At 57.8% G+C, this 15,796-nt stretch overlaps 1 protein-coding gene across 9 annotated transcripts in view; it reads right to left on the reverse strand.

Moving 5' to 3' along the window:
- The window catches only part of RAB3IL1 (RAB3A interacting protein like 1), a 42,104-nt gene that overhangs the window by 8,474 nt on the left and 17,834 nt on the right, over positions 1 to 15,796 (reverse strand). For 6 of the 9 annotated variants that reach the window (XR_012076754.1, XR_012076753.1, XM_072970095.1 and 3 more), the window contains 4 exons: positions 14,573 to 14,626; positions 705 to 957; positions 256 to 351; positions 90 to 167 (listed from right to left, as the gene is read on the reverse strand). Coding sequence is in view for 7 of the 9 variants with exons in the window: in XM_072970095.1 (XP_072826196.1) it covers positions 90 to 167; positions 256 to 351; positions 705 to 957; positions 14,573 to 14,626 (481 nt within the window). In the remaining 2 variants the exon portion in view is untranslated. Of the gene's footprint in view, positions 1 to 89; positions 168 to 255; positions 352 to 704; positions 958 to 8,556; positions 8,873 to 14,572; positions 14,627 to 15,796 lie in introns of those variants that run through there. The other 3 variants (XM_072970099.1, XM_072970100.1, XM_072970096.1) reach the window with 3 other exon arrangements.

Genomic DNA, 15,796 nt, shown 5'->3' on the forward strand with positions numbered 1-15,796 from the left:
ATCCCAACCGGCATCCATCCCCTGGCCAATGGCAGGGCTGGGAGGGGGTCAGGAGCTCTGGGCCGGCCGAGTAGGTAGGAGGGCCTCACCTTGCCCCGCGCCTCCTTCAGCTGCTTTTCTGACGCTGCCTGCTTCATGTTGGCTTCTCGCACCATCTTGTGGGCTTCCTGGGAAGAGGGCAGGCTCCGAGTGAGTGGGGCCATGCTGACGGATGCCCTGCAGACTCCCTCCCCAGCCTGCGCCCAGGCCCCGCACCTCAAACAGGCTGGCCGTCAGCTCCTCCAGCTCCTGTTCCAGCTGCTCCCGCACCTTGGACAGCCGCTCACACTCCTCATCCTTCAGTTTCAGCTCCTGGGGGGCACAGGGGACAGAGCCGTCAGCCCCACGGGGGGACCCCAGGCCTGGCACTGGGGGGGCCAGGCCCACTTGACCAGGCCCCATTCCCTGGGGTCATCTCCCGTGGGCCTCTGGAGCTGACTTCCTCCGTGGCCCTACAGTTTACCATGTGTTTTCCATTTAGCTTATAGCATGAGGTTGGAGTCAGGACTTCTAAAAGTCGATTAAAAGTCACAGGAAGAACTGGTCTCCCCTTTGTTTGTGCTGCCCTCATGCTCAGTGCAGGCCTGGCATGCAAGTGGCCTTGACAGGTGCATGACGTCTCCCCAGGCCGGCCCCTGGCCCCCCACCCCACCCCCAGGCCCCACCTTCTGGGCTTTGTGCAGCTCCTCCTTCAGGAACTCCGAGCCCTTCTCGCGGATCTCCATGGAAGAGCTGCGCAGGCGCGACACGTCCAGCCGGGTAGCCACAGGCCCCTCCTCGCCTTGGACCTCCTCCCCTGCAGGGGTCTCCGCCAGGCCTCCCGGGGACTCCCTGTGGCTTTTGCAGGGGCCCACACTCTTCCAGGGGACTGGCACAGCTTCCAGGGGTGGCGGGTGGCCCTCGTCCGGGTGGGGCTGGCTGCCAGGCAGAGAGCAGATACAGGGTGGGGTCCTAAGGCCTGGAGAGCTGAGCCCAGGGACTAAGCCCAGGCAACACACCTGCCACTCTGGGCCTCAGTCTCCCCATCTGTAAAATAGGCTATCACCAGGGTTGTCACAAGGGCAGAATGACCAAGCACAGGGTCCCCTGGGGGCAAGGACAGGGCTCATTCATCTATGTCATCTATGTGGGCCGCTCCAGCCCAGGCCCACAGTAGGTGCCCAGCACACAGCAGGTGTTCCTGTTGGTTCGCCCAACAGATACTGTAAATGCATCAATGGTGAGGGCCTGCGTTTCCGCCTCTATAAAATGGGGAGGATCCAAACAGCCCCACCACAAGGGTCACTGACTAGATCAGAGATGTGCAGAAAGCCTTGGCACACGAGACACTTAAGTGGGAAGTGCCTTCGTTGCTACTGTTAGGGTGGACCAGAGAGGAAGGACCAGCGGGGACAGGCAGAGCTCAGGCAGGAAGGTTCTGCAAATGGCCCCGGGGAAGGCAGCCCACTTCCTGCCCTCTGGACCTTGTGGGGAGCAATCCCAGTTCTCCACTGGTCCGCCTTGTGACCTCAGGCAAACTCCCCTCTCTCTGAGCCTCAGGACCCTCTTCTCCCTGAAGTGGAGGACACTGGAGGCAGTGCAGGGCGCCCCCCGCCCGTCCACGCTCCCCTCTTCGCAGCAGACCCTGAGGAGTGGGGGAAGGAGAGGGCTGGGCAGTGGTGGTTTGTGCCAAGACAGCACCTCTGGACTCGCTCACTCAGCAAAAGTTGGCGGCTCCTGAGCCAGCAGCTTCTGAGCTGCAGTGGCTGGACTGAGGGTGGGGGGCTGGGCTGCTGATCGAAAGGGGAAGTGGAGGGGAAGGGGCTCAGAGGGGCCCACACAGGAGGGAGGAAAGACAAGGCCAAGGGGTCATGGAATTCAGAATTGCCGAGAGGAAATGGGAAAGACAAGGCTGCGGTCTGGTCCCTCCTCCCCGTCCTCTGGACCCAGGGACCATCACTTAAGCAGCCCCCGATGTTTTGTGTTTCCCCTTCGGTAACACAAAAGGACCTGGTGCCCAGGGACCCTAGCAATGAACCCATTCCCAGCCCTCCACGTGGCCCAGTCCAGCTGCCAACCCAGCCTGCCCTCTGCTGGAACTAGCCCCGAGTGTGATCTTGGGTTCCTCGTGCTGGGTCCTGCCCAGCAGGGACGCAGGCTTTGACGACTCAGATTGGAACACACACCCATCACTGCATCAACAGCATTTATGCCGGACAGGGATCTTTCCTAATACCCTTGTCTGAGGGGTCTTGTTGGCCAGCGGGTCCCTGAGGCTTATGGGGCTGTGGCAGTGCTGTGGTGGCCCCAGTCTGAGTCTGCACCCAGGGGACTCCCAGGTGCTCTGCTCACGTTATCTCACTTAAAACTCTCAGCCGAGGAGGGGAGGGGATAGCTCAGTGGCAGATGTGTGCTTAGCATGCATGAGGTCCTGGGTTCAGTCCTCAGTACCTCCATTAAAAAAAAAAAAGAAATCTGATTACCCCTCAAAACAAACAAACAAACAAAAGCTGCACTTGTGGTATTGTCTCCATTCTACAGATGAGAGAGGTGATGGGACTTGCCCAGGGTCACACAGCTGGTCGGCAGCAGTGCTGGGAATGGTGGCCAGGTCGTCAGCCCAGGCTCCCAAAGCTCCCCAGCTACAGCAGACCGGTGGGCGGTGGGCAGTGGGTGGGCAGTGGCATCGTGTATCTGCCTCTGGATCAAAGGCCACTGGGTCCAGGGGTACCCAGGAGGCTCCTACTCAGCTACGCAGGGAAATTTGACCCAATTCCAGCCTGAACTGGCTTCTCAGCCTCTGCTCAGGCCCAGAAACTGCCCCCGAGAAAGGAGGCCAGGGCTGGCAGCAGGGGGGCTGTGGCTGAGCACACAGGCCAGTCGGGCAAGGATGGGTCCATGCCAGGCTCCAACCCTTGGTACCTGCGAGCCCCTGGGAAGGTTACTGAAATTCTCTCAACCTGCCTCCCCGTCTGTGGGTTGGGGGTAAAACCTGCAGGAAGCACACTAAGAATGGAACTGAGTCACTGGACAAGGCACAGGGAGAACAGTGGGCTGTCTGCAGCTACGTTTGGCAGGGACCCCCACTACCCCGCCCCCATCACGTCTGCCCAGGCTCTGGATCCTGCAGCTAAAACTGTGGGCCCTCAGGAGGTTCCCCCACTGGAGGCCTGGGGTCCAGTACCGTCCCCACAGTGGAGAAGATGGCCAAAGTAGTGCTTCAGGCTTGGTGGGGTCAGACCCCACGTCGGGACTGCCCACTATGATAGAATGGGCAACAAGTATAGGCCAAGGGCAAGGGGTAACTCCCAGGGACAGCACAGGGCACAAGGCAGGATCCCAGGTCTCAGATCCCCAGCCCCATGGCAAGGACCACCCCAGCCATCACCTGCATCCCCTGCCTAGGGGAACAAGGCAGCCAGACACCTCCCACGAATAAGCTTCGTCCACCAGTGTGGGCTTGGCCTCTGGCCACAGTGAAGGACACACACTCTCCTGCTGGTCCCCAGGGCATGGGCTGGGGATGTGGCCAGACAGCTCCCATCATTTTCCCAACAGGTTCTCATTTCAACCCACTGCTGGGGGGATGGGGCCCGTTTTTGCAGCCAGAGGAAACAGTGTCCCAGGGAGGCCTGAGACAGAATCCCAGTGATACCTTCCGCTTCTCCCTCCTCGTCCCCCTCTCCCCGGTGGAAAAGCCCAATGTATAAATCCTCATGGCAAAAAGCATGGATGGCTGGGGAATCACCAACAGCCCAATGCCTGGGCCGGGGGTTCACGAGCAGGAGGGAAAGAAGGGCCCACTCTGCACCGGGAGGGAAGCTGGAATCTGTAGACCCTCCTGCTTACACTTCTGGGCCATAAGGCCAGCTCCTGTGACTCAAATTTCAGAAGTAGAGGAGACCCCAGGCCCCTTGGGTCCAGCCAACTCGGAATCCATTATCTTCTACATACTTCAGAGGCCCAAAATCCTGGGTGTGAATGTCTATGGTGGAGGGAATTCACTCTTTGGGCACGCACGGGCTATCAAGTTCTTCTGTGCTATGCCTACTCCCTCAGCCCCTAGTCCAGATCCACAGTGCTCTGCTCAAACCTTCTGAGTCCCCATTCCCCACAGAAACAGAGTCCAACATCCAGGATATGCCACTAGGGAGGGGTCTGCTCAGCGGCAGGAGATAGTAAGAGTCAAGGTCGGGTAGGTGGGGGCAGCCAACATCCCTATCCCGAGGCCGGCTCCCCTGCCTAGAGCCCAGGGCAGTTCACACAGGAAAGGCACTGCGGGGTCACTTCCCCAGGAAACACACAAGGGCTGGGGGAAAGCAGGAACCCCGAGGCCCTTTCTCGGAGGGCCCCTGGGGCTTTTGTTCCCATCTACGAAACATGGCAACATGAGGACCACCCCTGGGTTCTGTGGTCCCCAGTCACCCAGCAACCCCCACTGGATGAGGAGGGCCTGCCCGGAGGCCACACCCAGGGCCAGAAGGGCCCAAATCCGGTCCTGTGAACCTTCCCCCAGCTTTGGCCCAGCCAGCCTGCCATGCCCTGAACCTCCTCCTCTCTGCCCACCAGTGCCCAGGTCACCTCCTTGAGTTAAAGATGCCTCCTGTGTGCTAACAGACAAGATGGGTTCATTACGCAAGCAGGGGGAGGAGCCAGCATGGGATGCTCTGAAAACCAGGGGAGAGAGAGGAATCAGGGCTCACACTGGGACCCTCACCTTCTGCCTGGGGCCGCAGAGCCCAGGCTCCAGGGCAGCTGAAGCTTGTCTGGTCTGCAGGAACCCCGACCTGGGCCCAGCTCCGGGACAGTGCCGCAGCGCAGGGGCCGGGTTCAGAATCACACTCACACACTTACAGGCAGCCCAGTAAGCCCTGAGAGCCCTGAGGCTGAAGCCCAGTGACTCTCGTCCAGGGGCCAACGGGGTCCCAGGAAAGGTTTCCTGTGTTGGTTCCCTGACCGACCAGCAAACCCAGCCAAGCTCAGCCCAGAGAGTGGCCAAGTCCTCAGCTCCAGACCCACAAACATATCAGATTCCCGAGCTCCCACTCCCATCTGTGCCAGCCCCCCATTCCACAGATGTCATCACGCGTGCACCTCATTACGCTGCGACAAGGAGAGGCTCTCCCCAACCCGGTTTGAAGAGGCGCCTGAGGTTCAGAGATGGGCGGCGATCTGGCGAAAACACAATGAGGAAGTGGCAGGGTGGGACCTGAACCCAGAAACCAGGCTCTAGTGTCATGTGAACTGTCACCCAGAAGAGTCAGGACAGGAGGAAAGGGGATGAATGGTGGTTTCAGAGAAGTGAGGCAGGACGCAGATGGAGGTTTGAGGAAGTTTGAGGCAGCGTGCGAACGGCGGTGGTGGTGGTGGGGTTCCACCCAAGGCTGCTGTTCTAGCTGGGTAGGCTCTGGGCTGGGAGGGGATAGGCAGAGGGAAAACACAGAGAAAGACTTGGCGGGGGAATCATGGGAGGACCAGGGGCTGGAGTGGGGGACAAGACAAAATGGCAGTAGTTAAGATAACTACAAACCAAGAACAAGGTGAATGAGAACAGTAGTGCCCGTGAGTGGAATGAGGAACTGGGAAGGGGTCTTTCCGGGAAGAGAAGGGGGTGGCTGAAGCATTTGGTAAGTGGCAGCCCACAGGGAGCAGCTGCAGCCCAAGCCTGGATGAGGGGATGGGTGACAGAGGAGCTGAGGGTTCCAGAAGAATGGACAATGGTGTTGTCCAGGGAAGTGAGTCGAGTAGGACCCCCGGGGTAGGAGAGGGTGCACCTGGACCACTCCAGGAAGGGTAGGTGTGTGCACAGGAGGCTGGAGCAGCAGCAGTGCCTTGTTCCTACAAGGAACACGGAGCAGGAGGGAGGAGGAGGCCAGGAACAGCCTCGGGATGGTTGGAACCCCTGAAGCAGGTGGGCCAGGCCAAGCCTCTCCCTGCCACAGACCCAGGCCCGCCAGCCCAGCCTCTGCCCTGATGAGGAAGGGAAGCCAGCCCTGCCTCCAGCGGGAGCCAGCCCAAGGCCCAGAGCCTTGAGGTGACTTTCTCAAGATCACACAGCCCATCTGTAGCCCTGGAGCTCCCCAGCACCATGCCTGCAGCAATGACACAGTCCCCCATCCCTAGGAGGTTAGGGTGGTCTCTCTCATTCCCAGGCCATCCAACAGTCTGTCCCTGCCTAGAGACAGGCATGATCTGACAGACAGGGAAATAGACTGGGGGCTACACCAATGTCATCTGGCCACCAAGTGGCAGAAAACTAGCCCAGAACCCAAACTCTGGCCTCTGAGGACCAAGTCTCAAATGCCCAGCACTGTATGAGCAACAGAAGTACCCAAATTGCCCACACCATCACCTTGGAGCTGGCTTGGTGCCCCAGATTATGGACATGGGACACTGTGGGGGATGGGAAGGGAGCAGCCTGCTTTTTGGGAGGCGTCTCTGGATTCAGAGTTCAGGGCCCACACTCAAGGAGTCCCCATGAAGCAGGTCCACCTGAGCTCCTGAAAAGTCCTGCCGCTGCCTCCCACCCCAGGGGAGCAGCCCTTGGTCTAGAGCCAAGAAGCCGAGCTGGCACCTCGACCCGGCTACTAACAGAGCAGTCACCCAAGAATCCTATCTCAGGCATCTTCCACATGAGGAAACCAAGCCCTAGAGTCATGAGAGGCTCAGCCAGGGTCACCGACTGCTCAGCCAGATTCCTCCCAGTCTAGGAGGACGGATCCCAAGGATACACTTGCCCAAAGTTATCACAGCAGCTCTGCCTGCTACCTGGGCAAGTGTGACCCCAAGCAGTGTCCCTCCCAGCTGCTGCTGGAGTCTGGGTGAGCTCCTAGGACAGCAGGCCCCCAGTGGGTGCTGGCAGCTTGGCCCCTGATCCTTCAATCCCTGCCTCCAACAATATTCAAGTGAGAGGTCCATAAAAAGGCAGTGCTCAAGGTAACCCCCAAACTCTACCTCTTGTTCCCCAGGTGCCCGGCTCCTCACTCTGCCCCTCGTGCTTTCCATCTGCATGTATGAAGCATCTACTATGTGCTCTGCACCTGGCTAGGTCCTGGAGGATCCAAATCTACCTCCAGGAAGTGAGCCATATTGAGGATGGAGTCGGGTTCGACTTGGCAGCCTGATCCATCCAGAAGGGTCCTGGGACTTTTTGATCCCTTCTTTAAAGTCAGCACCCATCTACCAGCAGCCCCCAGACTTGTCTGTCTGGCCCTGGCCTGGATGCCTCCAGGAAAGGACAATCTCTGGGCCTGGATCACTTCCCCACCACAATCCACACATGTCACCTAGAGGCCCAGAGAAGTGAAGCTGTACTCTCAAGATCACACAGCAACTAGGTGGCTGAGTTTTGCCTGGGTGTACCCAACACAAGGGGTCACCAGCTTCCTCCCCCAGCTCCTCAAAGACAGTTAACCCCAGGCAGGATCGCCTTAACCTCTCCGGATGTCACCAATCCAACTCAACCACTTTCTCCCTAAACTCAGTCTCCTTCCCCCAGGGCACAATTCCAAAGAATCCAGGCTCCACTTAACTCTCTCCTTTTAAGTGTCTAGAGCTTCTTCACGCCTCACCCCTACCAGGAGCCCACTCTCCCAGCAGCCCCTGCTGGGGATGACTCTCCATGCCTCCCTTAGCATCTCAGCTTATGCTTTGCTTGGTGCCACAGAGTAAGGCGGATTCAGCCTGTATTAGAACTCTCCAGCCCGCCAGCCTCCCCACTGGGGTGTCCCTCACTCTCCAGCTGTGGTTGAGAAGGACCCCTGTCCTGGGACCACCCATCTGGCCCAGTTCTTTACAGGAATACATACAACCCACTCCCAGTCTGGCCACATCTCCTCTAGGACATGATCTTCCCAGGCCATGGGGAAGAAGTGTTTACCAAACTGCATGAAAAGACCACAGCACATACAGAGAAAGGGTCCCATACCAGGTTGGCCAGGGACTGGGGCCACCCCTGAGAATCAGTGAACAGATATGGGTACTGAAGCCACTAACCCAGGGCCCAGAGTCTGTGTTGCCCCGGTCCAGGCTGCAGGGAGGTCCCACACCACGCCTTTGAGCCCAGCAGGCACCAGGAGCCTTAGATGGAGGTTCACCAACTTCCAAGTGACCTTGGCAGAGACCTAGCCTCCCCTTTCCCAAATGCACTGCTTTTAGCGGGTTCACCCAGCCTTGGGGGGGGGGGGGAGTCCCGTTCTCTAGGTGCATAGCAGAGTTACTCCGGCTTGCACTCTACCCCTCCTACCCCAGCTCACTTGCTCTCCGATCAATTAGGAGTTGGCGCTGTCATGGCAGGACGGTCTGCAGCCCACCCTTCGCACTCTCTGCCTCCAGGGAGACCCCCTGGCCCCTCCACGCGGAGTGTCCTTCCATCTTCAGTTGCGAGTCGCCTCGCCTGTCCTCGTGCTCCAACACGGGCAGGAATAGAGGCGCAGAGCACCTCCCAGTGGGGGTGCACACACTCCCGGGAGCCCACCCCCACCCTCCCCGCCGTCCCACCCCGGGAGGCAGCAGCGTCCCGACCCCTCGCGGACCTACCCGCTCCACATCCCGGCGCCTCGGGGCGCCCGGGGGTCGGTTCCCCGCGCCGCCGCCGCCGCGATCTCCCCGCGCCGCCCCCGCCGCGTCCCCGCCAGCCGCCGACTCCGCCCGGGCCCGCCGGGCTGCCCCCCCGCCTGTCAGTCCTGCCCGCTGCCTGTCCCTCTGTGCGGGCCCCGGCCCCCAAGCCTGCCGCGACCCTGCCCTCGGCCGGTCACGTGGCCGAGGGGTGGCCCGAGGACACGTGCCCAGCCCCGCCCCTCCGGCGACCGACGCCGAGAGCTCGCGCGCGCTCGGAGCCCAGTCCCGCTCCGGCCGCCCTCCCCGGGACAGTGCGACGGCCAGAGTGGGGGAGGAGCCGGTCCCCATCATCCTGCGGCCAGCGCAGCTCCCGGACGCTCCCAGCTGACTCCCCTCCAATCACCCGCCGCGCGGCACAACGCCGCACCCTCCCAGGGCCACCCCTGCCCAAGAACCTACAGTGGCTCTCTGGCTTTCAGCTCCCTGACTCGTAGCGGACTGTCTCTCAAGGCCAGCAGGCACGCTCCCACCCCCTAACCTGGCACTCCTTCCCTGGGCTCCCTGCTCTGTGTCTCTCCCGGCAACATCCTTCCGGAAGAGAAGGGGGGCTGACCCCCAAACAAGTTTTCTCTCTCCTCCTCAGGGCTTATCTTGTGGGAGATCCCACCTTTGGCCCCAAGTCTCCAGCCCCAGCCTCCCCTCCCAACCAGGGGCCACCCCTCTTGCTCTGAACAGACCCTGCCCATCCCTGCCTTTGCCCACCACCTAGTCTCTGCCGGAATGCGCCCTCCCCACCACATATACACACCTATTGGGTCCCACATCCTCTGTAAAACCATTCCTTGAATGCTAGATCACTGGTCTTCCTTGTCCCTCAGCCCCTCTGTCCCTCTGTGACCTCTCCTGAGTCCTGACCATTGACTCAACTTCAGCCTTGGGCTCATCCAGTGAGAGCATAACCCTGCTTCTCTCCTGCCAGAGACCATGACCCCCACCTTCCATATCTAGAGGAGGCCTAGGAGTCTGGGAGGAGATACTTTCCCTACCAGGTGCTACTCTCAGATCCAGAGTCGGGACCCCAGGCTTAAGTTTGTCAGATCTTCATCTGGGAACACATATTTCATTCATTTGTGCACGCATTCAACCACCCCTTCTGAGCACAAACTATGGGCCGTCCAAGGACTGGGGGACCCAAAGGGAAACTGCATAGACACAGGCTCTGTACCCCCTGGGGCTCCAGTATGGTGGGGAGATGGGCGGTGGGGGAGATACTCAAGGACCTCCACTTTCAGGGCCACTGCTCAGCCAGGGCACAACTTGCTAAATGAATGGTGTCCTTGTTCAAAATAGAGGACAATATTCCTCTCCTTGGGGGACATGGCCCATGCCAAGGTACAGAACTTGGTGAGTGGAGGGCAGACCAGATTTGATGTATTGCTCCCATGCTCCCGTGGCTGGCACCTTGCTCAGTGAGCAACCTGCACCAGCCCTCTGTGACATCCCTTTCATTCTGCCCAGGCCTCCCATATCCTTCTCTCTGCAGGGCCATTGTTTCCACAACTGTGGTTTCCCAAGGGCAGGGACCAGCTCCTACTTGGAGCTGTGTTTCTCCACCCACCGCAGCCTAGCCTAGGGTCTGGCCCAAAGGAGATGTCATTCTGTATTTGTTGACGAATCCTTCACCAGATAAGTCTTGAGCAACTGCTATCTTCCTGGACCTTACTCTGTTCACTGTTTGGGGAACCAGGAGGGGATGACACACAAGGAGCTCAGGACAGGGCGCTTACCCTCTAAGTCTTCACAAGCCCGGGCAGGAGATAAGACCTGGTCCAAGTCGTGGTAACCCAGACTGGTGGGAGATAAGGGATGGAAGGGGTATCAGCCCAGGGCTACAGGCCCAGAGGAAGAGTCCTCAGCCCGGGAGGACTAGTGGGCTGGGAGGCCCTTGAGCGAGGCTTCAAAAGACAGGTGTGGGGTCACTGTCACCACCCCAATTACCAGCCAAAAATATCCCATGATCTCTTACCTTGGGCTCTCAAGGCCTCACTAGCTCCTCCCACAGCCCAGTGAGCTCTGCTCCTTAGCTGAAAAGGACGGGCTCAGAGAAGTTAGGAAAACTGCCTGATGCCACACAGCCAGGGATAGTGGGGCTGAGACCCCTTACACCGGTTTTCTGAAAAGACAGCCCAGAAACCAAAGAGCTCTGTGGAAATGGCAGTTACATGCAACAAGGGGACCCTACGAGGTGCCTGGTTGGCAGGTTGGGAGGGAAAAATACAAGGTGTGTCTTCTGCCTCCAAGCCACTGTCCTCCCCAAACTTCCCCCCACCCCAACCCTGGCCATCCACAGCCTGGCAGCCCTGGCCACAGACCCATCCAGGACACTGCCAGCTTCAACAATCCAGGCCCTAATTCTGGACTTCAGTCTGTCCTCGGTTCACTGTGTGACCCAGGATGAGTGTCTTGCCCTCTCTGAGCCTCAGATTCTACATCTGTACAACAACCAAGTTAGACAAGACAGTCAGGGCCACCCCTGGTGCTGACCTTGTAGGAGGCTCATGATATCCTCATAGTTCTATGCCAGTCCGCTGTCCGGCGCCCCACTTCTCATCCCTCCCCCAAGGCCCCTGCAGAGTGACAAGGTTCCTTCCTCCCCTCCACCTCCCAGGCCACTAGCTCACCTGTCTGTGGCCCAGGGCTGCTCTCCCAAGTGCCCCTCAAGTGCAGGACCCAGACCTGACGGGGCGTAGCGGACAGCCCCTGAGCTCACTGCCTGGAACACGGGACATTTTCCTCGGGCAGGACACTCAGAGCGCTCATTAGCGGTGTCCATGCTGGTGGGCCAGATCGAGAGTCCCCCTAGAGACGCCAGGTGGGGAGGTGGCGGGAGCCTTCTCGCCACCCCCAGGCTGAGACTCACACTAACCTTTGCTATCTCCGAGGAGCAGCGGCCTGTGCGGGAGGCGCCTCCCAGACAGACCTCTATCTCCTTAATCCCAGTAATTATTAACTCCCATGGCTCAGCGGGCAGCAGAGAATGCTGGGCCCTCCTTCCTGCCTGAGCCAAGGAAGTCGAGATACCTTGAAGGGAAATGGGAGGCTTCCTCTGCGTGTCCAAGGCCCCAGGCTTAACTAAGCCCGTGGGACGAGGCTGCCTGTCCTCTCCCTGCCCGGGTTGGCAAGTCGGAAAGAGCCTGTCCAGCTCTGGCCCTGTCACTGGCTGGCTGTGTGGTCTTGGGCAAGGTCCCCCACCTCCCCGTGGTCCCTGGCTTCAAAACACCCTTAAAACTTTTAACCACCAACAAAAATGGACCAGTCGTGTAGCAGTTAGGAATACAGACGTGGAATCAGACGAGCTGGATTCAACCCCACTTCCAGACTGTGAACCTTTGGGCACATTAGGTTCTCTGTGCCTCAGTTTCCCTAACTATGAAATGGCATCTCACCCTCTAAGGCACACCAGGCTAGCTGCTATTGCCCAGACATGCCCTATAACCCCCCCTCCCACTTTCCTCACACTATTCCCACTCTCTGCAGCCTCCACCCCATCCCAACGCCTCAGATAAAATTCTGTTTTGCTCATATCCCCTCCTCCAGGAAGTCTTCCCCTGTGTTTTGTTTTTTTCCTCTGCAGACATTGGGTTGGAGCCCTCTGACACGTGGACCACCTTATGTCATGACAAGATCCCCATGGCACTGTCAGACACCCCTCACACAAACTGAGTAACCCGTGGGCAGAGGCTGGCCCATGTTCATCACTAGATCCGTGGTGCCCCCTTGCCTGGCACACAATCAGCCTCAGTCCACCCATGGGATGCCTTGAATGTTCCACTTGAGCTCATTTGGCTTGAATTCTAATCCGAGCTCCTCCATTCCCTGACTGTGTGACCTCCGGCAAGTCACTTAACCTCTCTGGGCCTCAGTTCTCACAAGTAGAAAATGGGAACAATTTTCCCTGCCCCCCACCCCATGCAGTTGTGACTATCAAAGAAAATAACATTCATGGAGTGTCAGTCACCATGGAGACTGAAATGAGTTTCCTATTCCCTTCTCCCTCGCCTTCCCTCTTCTTTCCTGTCAGCCTCTGAGTTCAGAGTTCCCGCTGGGAGAAGCTGCCAATTCCTGCCTGGTCGTCACACCCTGCCTGCTGCGGATATCTCCCACTCAGGCTTTGGGCTTCGAAGCTCTCCCAGCCTAATGCAAACCAGATGCTGGCCTCTCTTTCCTGGCAATGAATTTTCCATGGCCTGCTCCCACCTCCTTCCTGTTTTTGCTCCTCACTCATCCCCCTGCTAAATCCTCGAGGGCCTCCACCTTCCTCTGCAGGGCAACCTCTGGGCCCACCTGGAAACAATTAATGAAAAACAGGACGTGTGAAATAGGAGGGAGGGGTCTCCCCATCACCCCTGACATGGAGGGAGGAGGAGGGGCTCAGCCTGGCTGGTGACAAGTGTGGAAGCCTTGGTCCCTCCCTGCCAAGCCCAGCCATCCTCTCAGAGGGGAAACTGAGTCCAAGCGGTTCTGGGCACTGTTTAGAAAATCTTGATACTTTTTGGACATTTAGGCATAGCTGGGGCTGCGTGGGGAGCTATGGGAACCTTGTCCTTGGCTGTGACTTAGAAAAATCAGGGCCAGAAGGAGCCCAACCCCCTCCTGTTAGCAGGTGAGGAAACTGAGGCTCAGACACTCATCCCAGGTCCCTGGTGAGTCAAAGCCAAGAGGCAGCCAGATCTGGGGCCGCTTGCCAGTAAAAGCTACTGCCCTAAGTCACCTCCCGAGCAGCTATCTCTGTGTCATTCTCCACCTGCCCTTCCCCCCCACCGCACATAGCTCAGTCACGAGGGGACGCTCACAAGGCAGCCAGAGCTCGCTGCCCAGCCACCTCCCGGCGTAAGGCGGCCATGCACACCTGGTCAGGCAGACCTGGCTCTACCCAACTGGGGCTGGGCACTTGGGGAGGCCTTGGGCAAGCCCCAGGGTGCAGGTCAGGGGGGCTCTTCCTTTATCCTCTCAGCCCTGTCAATCCCCACAGGGCATCCAGGGCTGGCCCTCTGAATGAGGACTCAGCCACTTCCATGAAAACAACAGCCCAAGGGCTCCCTGACAGCCGGGCTCTGGCCCCTCCCTCCGCCAGCTGTGCAGAGTGTTTGGACAACTGGATGGAATGTTTTACAGGGAGAGTCCTCCCTGGATCCCTGAGCTCCAATTTCAAGAGGGAGGGAATAGAGGATGCTGGCTGCAGGAAGGGGCTCAAGAGGTCATCTGTGGGCTTGCTGACCACCCCCCCCAATCAGGCCTGACCAATACCGCTGCCCGCCCAGCCCCAGTACTGGCGGGGGCGGGGGGGGGGTGTTAGTCAGCCCAGGCCCCTGGGAGAAGGACAAGACAAAGGGCGGAGGCAGAGGAATGGTGTCAGAGCTTTGTTGGGGCCAATTGGGTGAAGTCGGGCCCAGGGGAAAGCCTGGGCTCAGGGAGGGCCCAGGCCCAGGATGGCATTTTGATCACACAACCGTGAGCTATCTGTCTACCAAGACTGGCATTTTGCAGAGAAAGCAACTGGGGTCCAGAGTGGGCAGGCACTCGTCCCAGGTGACATAGCATGTTGGGTGTAGAACTGGGCTGGAACCCAAGGCTCCTGATCCTAAGCTTGCTCTTCTCACTGTCCAGACTGTCCCCACCCTCAACCCCAGCCCCCAGAACACACACCCACCCCAGTCAGTGAATTGTCATCCTTCCCCAAACAACACAGGCAAAATATCCTACTCAAGTGCTGGACCCTAGTTTCATGAAGATACAGACACTGAGCTACCCGCCAGCCTCCCTGCCAGCCTCTGAGAGTGGCATTAACCCATTGAGCACCAGGATTCCTGCACCATCTCCTACTCTGGGGCCAGAGTTCCCCCCAGATTCCCATAGCCCCTTGAGTAAGGCTAAGAAGACACACCAATTCTAGACCCAAGGATCTGGAAGACAGTCTGAGCCTCAGTTTACCCACCTTAAAATTGGGAGGATTATCTTCACTCTACTTGACTCCTCATCGTCCTGGGTGCTGATGGCAAGGGGCAGAGGGTGATGGCAGGTCTCTTAGGAGACTTAATATTTCCCAGGGACAAAACCACTGAAATTCCAAAGAAAGGAAAGGGGATTCTTTTGGGCCCAGATGGGTGTGAGAGTCCCACCAAGGTGCCTGGGGGCCGGGACTGGATTTTTTGAAGTGGAACCTGTTTGCCCACTCCCTGCTCCAGAGCAGGAAAGTTCAGCCACCTAATGGAATTAGAACCACCCAAACCTTGAGGGACAAATATGAGTAGAGAGGGAGGGTATGACCCCAGGGTAGCCAGAAGGTGACTCCCTTCCAGTATGGCAGCATATGGGGTGGGGACCATGCTAGGATCTTTGGTATCAGACTTTAGTTCACCTTGGCCACCACCCATGTGGTCCTTTCATTGCTTTCTGTCCCCATTTTAAAGATGAGGGAACTGAGGTGTGGACTTGGCAGCAGTGAACAAGTGAAGGAACTGGGATGTTAATCCAGACTTGTCGGATTCTGAAAACTCATGTTCTTACCCCTCCACCATTCATCTTTGCAGGAGGAGGGGTAAAGGAGGCTTTTTAGAGAAAATAGGGGGAGAGTATAGCGCAGTGGTAGAGTGTGTGCTTAGCACGCACGAGGTCCTGGGTTCAATGCCCTGTACCTCTGTTTAAATAAAAAAACCTAATTACCTCCTCCTGCCAAAAAAGAAAAAGGTTAAAAAAAAAGAAAACCAGGCTTGAAGAATAAGCAGGATTATTATATAAAATAATTATTAATATATAGAATATAATAATTATTAAATATATAGAAGTGGAGGAAGGGCAATCCATACAGAAGGAGCGTTAGAAGCAAAGGCTTGGAGGTGGGACAGAGCAGGGCACAGAGAAAAAGAATCCCCTCACTACATTCAGGCTAAGCTGGGAGACAGTAAAGAAAAGATTGGACAGGCAAGCTTGGGATGACTCATGAAAAGCCTGGGAGGCCAAGTTAAAGAGTTTGGAGTTTATCCTAAAAGCTCCAAGGAAGCAGTTAAATATTTTTAAGCAGGAGAGTGACATGATTGGAGCCGCGCTTTGGGAAGATGAAATTGACAGCAGTGTGCACAGAAAATAAAAGTGAACACTTATCAAATATCCAGAGAGGGAAAGACTTGCTAAGCTTAGAAACGTTTGAAGAGACCTCAAA

Source organism: Vicugna pacos, chromosome 10 (assembly GCF_048564905.1).
Source record: "Vicugna pacos chromosome 10, VicPac4, whole genome shotgun sequence".
In the NCBI taxonomy this organism is placed as follows: Eukaryota; Metazoa; Chordata; class Mammalia; order Artiodactyla; family Camelidae; genus Vicugna; species Vicugna pacos.